This window comes from Nicotiana tabacum, chromosome 7 (assembly GCF_000715075.1).
Source record: "Nicotiana tabacum cultivar K326 chromosome 7, ASM71507v2, whole genome shotgun sequence".
Taxonomy (NCBI): Eukaryota; Viridiplantae; Streptophyta; class Magnoliopsida; order Solanales; family Solanaceae; genus Nicotiana; species Nicotiana tabacum.
The window spans coordinates 114,753,045-114,758,922 of record NC_134086.1 but is presented as its reverse complement, the minus strand read 5'-3'; the positions used below and the strand labels follow the sequence as shown (position 1 = coordinate 114,758,922).

Below are 5,878 nucleotides of genomic sequence, written 5' to 3'. Positions count from 1 at the left end.
CTTACTGCACTGTGTGCCATGCAGCGGAGGAATCCATCCCACATACTCCTTAAATGCCCTATGGTTTGTCCACTATGGAGCTGGAAACTAGGCATCCACACCCAAAATATCTACGAGTGCCAAAAATAGAATGGCCTCATCTTTTTCCTTTCCCGATTTGGGGGTATTTGGATTAATAGAAACAAAAACAATTCCAATAACACAAACTACTCCCCTTTGTTTAGCACCATCTTCAGTCATGCTTTGGAATTTCTTTTTCTTAGCTCTAAAGGCGCACCATTACAAACCAAAATGTTGCTCCATATGCGATGGCATGCTCCTCAAAGAAATTGGTTCAAGCTTAATACTAATGGCGCCTATAAAAAACATCCAAATGGTATAGGATTAGAAGGAGTCTTCAAGGATCACACTGGTAGATGGATCCTTGGCTTTCAAAAAAAATATGTTGCTAATTCACCGTTACATGTTGAATTGCAAGCAATCTACCAAGGTTTACAAATTGCCACAAAATTCGATCTATTACCCCTGGAAGTGGAAATAGATTCAACAGAGGCTATCAACGCACTAAATCATGATCATGTTGTTTTCTCTAACATTGTTTATGCGTACAGATCATTAATGCCCCATCAGAAGGCCCTCCTCCTTCGGCATAACTTATGCGAAAGAAACAAAGTGGCTCATCTACTAGCTAAGGATGCCACCAATGAACAGTACAAGCAGTTAAATCCAGAAGTCTCAAAACTCCATGCAGGTCCACCTTATTTTGGGATGCAACAGCTAACATCAGAACAAAGTGGAGAATGCCTTTTTGTTAAATCGTTACCGACTACTTTTGTAATATGCTTAGGACAGTAGGAAATCAAAATATCGCATGTGATATTTCACTGACGAGTGGCAATTTCACTATGACTTGTAACAATCAAAACTACTCATGAGACGACTGACCGGGTCGTCACAAAACTTTAGCGACTAAAGTTGGTTTGTCTAGAAAAGCGACCAAAGTTGGTCGCTAAATTGGCGAAAATAATAAAATAATTATTTGATATAGATTAGCGACCAAGGTTGGTCGCTACTTGGTCGCTAATTTCGTCAAAATATTGACCGGACTGGTCAGACTTGCTTGGTCAAAGGTATACTGAGATTAGCGACCAACGTTGGTCGCTACAGGGGGACCCACTTATAAAATTATAATAATTATATTTTTATTTAAAAAAATTATAAAATATAAAAAAATATAATTCAAATTTAGCGACCAAAGTTGGTCGCTTACAAAAATAGAGACCAACTTTGGTCGCTAATCTGGGACCCAGTTCTAACGTTTAACAATTATATTATTATTTTAAATATTATATAAAATATAAATAAATCTGATTTAAATTTAGCGACCAAATTTGGTCGCTAATTTTAATTTTCTAAGTTGGTCTCTTTTCAGGTCAACAATGGTCAAAATTAAAAATCACTTTTGTATTTACTATCTAAATAATATAAATGTAACTCGTTAACACTTTTGTAATACAAAGGATGAATAGACTAAAATATACTCTAACATGCTATATATAACATGCTATATATGCAGTTAAGCAGTACAACGAAGCGTGCGTGTGTGTCTATATATATATATATATATATAAGAACATGAAGCGCTCGGAACACAGGGACGGGTTCTTTTAGGTATTGATACACTTGTAAATTGATTCATCGACTTATAACCTACTCATATGCATGTATATATATTAACAATAAATTAAAACGTCTCGACTTAAATCAATTAATATATATATATAAGCTATATTCGATATAATATTAGCTAATGCACTAATACTTAGTGCATAGTATAGTTATAGTGTATATATACTAAGTGTATTATATATACTAAGTGTATAGTATAGTGTATTATATAATACACTATACTATATATATAGTATAGTGTATTATATATCAAGGTATATTCGATATATATAGTATAATATAGTATATAGTATATAAGCTACATTGAGACGACCTGGCACACACACACATATATATATATATATATATAAGAACATGAAGCGCTCGGAACACAGGGACAAGTTCTTTTAGGTATTGATACTCATATGCATGTATATATATTAACAATAAATTAAAACGTCTCGACTTATATCAATTAATATATGTATATATATAAACTATATTCGATATAATATTAGCTAATGCACTAATACTTAGTGCATAGTATAGTATAGTATATATATACTAAGTGTATTATATATACTAAGTGTATAGTATAGTGTATTATATAATACACTATACTATATATATAGTATAGTGTATATATATTATATATCAAAGTATATTCTATATATATAGTGTCACACCTCCTTTTTCGCCTACACCTCCGGGAAAGGGTGTATAAGGGAGTTTTTCCAATTTAAGTGACAATCGAAATGTGATTATTTTATTTAAAATTCAGAGTCGCCACTTGGGAGATTTATGGTGTCCCAAGTCACCGGTTTAAATCCCGAATCGAGGAAAAAATTGACTCTGTTTAACAGTCCGCAAACCAGAACCCGAGTAAGGAATTCTGTTAACCCGGGAGAAGGTATTAGGCATTCCCGGGTTCCGTAGTTCTAGCACGGTCGCTCAACTGTCATATTCGACTTATTTATCTGATTTTAATACATTTTGAACCTTTGTGCAAATTTTAACTTTTAGTCGCTTTTATTATTATTATTTCAAAAGAGAATTACAACGTCGTTAAAGCACGTCTCGAACCACGTCACATAAATGCACCCGTAGTTTTTAACATATTTTAACGTCGTTGAGATTTGATTTGGGTCACATAAATGCGCACCCGAATTTAGGAAAGTAATTTTATTAAATATGCGCCTAAAGAGACTATCGTGTTATTAAATTTGGTGAAGGCCGTGGATATTCGCTAAACGGCCTCTCCCGAAAGCTAGATAGTTATTAAAAATAGAGGGCCTCGCCGCTTGTACGTTTTATTTTGGCGAGGCACGCCTCTTTTATTTTTAAAAGGACATTCCTAAAGTGTCTACATTTTCTATTTAAGTTTGTCTCTAAAATAAAAGAGAAAAATCCTAGTTAATTACATGCTTGAAAAGGCCATCACTTATTTATCGGATTAAAGCAAACGCAACCGGAAAATTGCAATCAAACTTGCGTAAAAGGAGATTATTTCATGCCTTATTCTATAGGCCAATACTACTGAAATTGAAATTATAAATAAATACGGAATTGACAAACAATATATTCAAAAGAAACTAATTATCCTATAACTAATTTAAACCCACACTGTTAGATGAAATGAACCGTTGGAACTAATTATTTTCAACTACTTGAAACTAAGCCAAACTTAATTACTAATGATTATGAAAGTTTGCTTAAGCTTGATCATTAACTTAAATAACCTGTTGGATTAGTGTTCTTAGCATTACTACATTGAATCGCACTTCAAATATATCAAGCCTACGGATTATACGAAATTACTAACCAATTATATTTGCCTAACACTTACGGATCTTTGTTACTAACAAGATTAAAAAAAAATTTACAAACTTCAAGTTACTTCTATTCCAATATTCACGAGTTCAAAGCTAGATTTTACCAACCAATTAAATCGATTCACCACATTAACTAATTACCAATTCGAGTTGGATGTGATTCCGAAGCTACATTTTTTAAATATATGAATTAGCAAAACTGAAACTGATAACTATGCAATTCTTACAGAAATACGTCCAATAGTTCAACAATCTAACAATTCTGCTCAAATTAAACATGCATACTGTATTGACTAATATTCACGTCATTTCAAGGATCTTAGGTCCGTAATCTAACGTTATGCCCTATCTAGCTGCTAATCAGTGATCTTACAAAAATAGTCTTAATACTACATGCCTCTACCTTTCATACAACATGAAACACATAATTAATATCTAACTACAATACAATTATTCTATAGTTAAATATAGAAATCTTCTGCCCATTTTATTTCAACTTCAATAATCAAACATCGAGGTGATTCAAAGTAGTGTGCCTGATAATAGAACAGAAGAAAAAGGTGAGGATTAGTAGATCAGTAGCAGACAATAGCAACAATAACCAACAGGCAACTTAAAACCAACGGAACAAAATCCGTCAACCAGCAGTCCCGAGAACCAATGGAGCAAAACCCAGAAGTAGCAATGAAACAGTAACAGATGTCCAATAGCACACTTCAGGAAATACTACTTGAAAACCAACAATGCCAAACAATTATTTTAGTTTGAAAGTCAGCCTATTTCAACTTTAAAATTACTGAATTCTGATGATAAAATCCAGCAGGTTTTAACTTGAACTATGAATGTTTTTCCTTTCTTCAAAGTTTCGCTTTCATTCACTCTTAAACTCTCCAAAATTCCTCCCCTTTCTCTGAAAAAATGTCCCCCTCTTATACAGACCTGCCTTACCTTTTAAACCTACTGCCCGACCCCTCTTTCTCCCACTAAATCTGAAATTTTCCACTTAAAATCCACTAAGGAAAACTTTTCCTTATTTTCAGCCCCCCATTCCCTTTTGTTCCCCATTACCACATTAATTTATAAACACCAACATCCCACTAACAAAACACTAACATTAACATATTATTCTAACTGTTTCATTCCCAAATCACCCCTGAAACCCCTTAATATTACTGCCCTCCTAATACAACTATTCAAATATATTAAAACTTTTGATTCTAAAATCTGCTCAACTAGCAATTAACTAAAACTAATTTGATTAACAGCTATAACCAATTCTCCTAACAAACTGAATGATTAAGGTTAGAATTCCAATTGACACAAATGAACTGAATTTAAATCATATTAACACCACACAGAACTCAGCAGAACCATTAACACTGAAACTGAAAATTGAACCAAAAATGAACATGAATATAGGTAACATGAATGCAGGTTCATTGTCAGCCTATTGACAATGCCCTGAAGCTAAATGTCCACAGATCAAGCACACACAACGTTCGACCTTAAATCATTTTACGAAACTACGGATAAAACTTGACTTAATCGATGGTAACTGATTAAACGATTGCCTACAACAATTGACAGCAATTACTCAGAAATAGACAATCAGGGCATTCAAGTAATAATGACAAGAACATAGATAGGGACTAACAGGAAACTAATTAATTGGCGCAACTTATTAATCGATTATACATACACAATTGGTAACAACAAACAGAATCAAACCTACAAACAGGGTGATTCATGGCTTTGGACAAAACAGGGGACTTATGAAACTAATTATTCGATGACATTAATCAAATCGAATGTGTAGTTTATAACAGGTACAATTAATCAACAAACAGAAAAATCGACCAAATAAAAAGTTCACTGGAGATGAGAAGATGAATTGATAAAGAATGAAAAAATCAACAAAACTAAACTAAACAGATACACAGATAAAAAAACATGAACACAGAACAAGGGAAAAAGAAAAATACCTCAGAACATCAGAACTATACGGACCCAGGCTCGAACTCGGACTCGGACACTTTGAGGTCGAACAGACCTTAGTCGAAGTGTTCTCAACTGAGAACACTTCGATTAAGGTCTATTAGACCCCAAATCCTCACTTAATTTGGACGGATTCCATGATTTGGAATTTCTAGGGTTCCTGATTTTCGATTTAGGGTTCGAACGTTTCTAGGCAGATTTGAACGGAACCAAAGTCATTTATGGTATGAGGGAGGTCTGGGGGTTGCCTGGTATGAATTTGGAGTGGATTGGGGTAGGTTCATGTTTGGCTCGAGTCTTCAAATGAAGATTTGAGGAGTTTCAGGAAGATTCGAGCCAGATGGTTAACATATTTGGAGCGAGGGTGGTCTGATGGTCTTATG

The 5,878-nt window shown here is 33.8% G+C and overlaps 1 protein-coding gene across 1 annotated transcript; it reads left to right on the top strand.

Annotated features, from left to right (window-relative positions):
• Positions 1 to 291: 291 nt before the first annotated feature.
• On the top strand, positions 292 to 855 carry LOC142162240 (uncharacterized). The gene has a single exon (XM_075218567.1). The coding sequence runs from the start codon at positions 292 to 294 to the stop codon at positions 853 to 855; it is 564 nt and encodes a 187-aa protein (XP_075074668.1).
• The last annotated feature ends 5,023 nt before the right edge of the window (positions 856 to 5,878 follow it).

What these genes read in the sequence shown, in the direction of transcription:
- LOC142162240 (XM_075218567.1), top strand. Translation starts at nt 292, where the DNA reads ATGTTGCTCCATATGCGATGGCATGCTCCTCAAAGAAATTGGTTCAAG.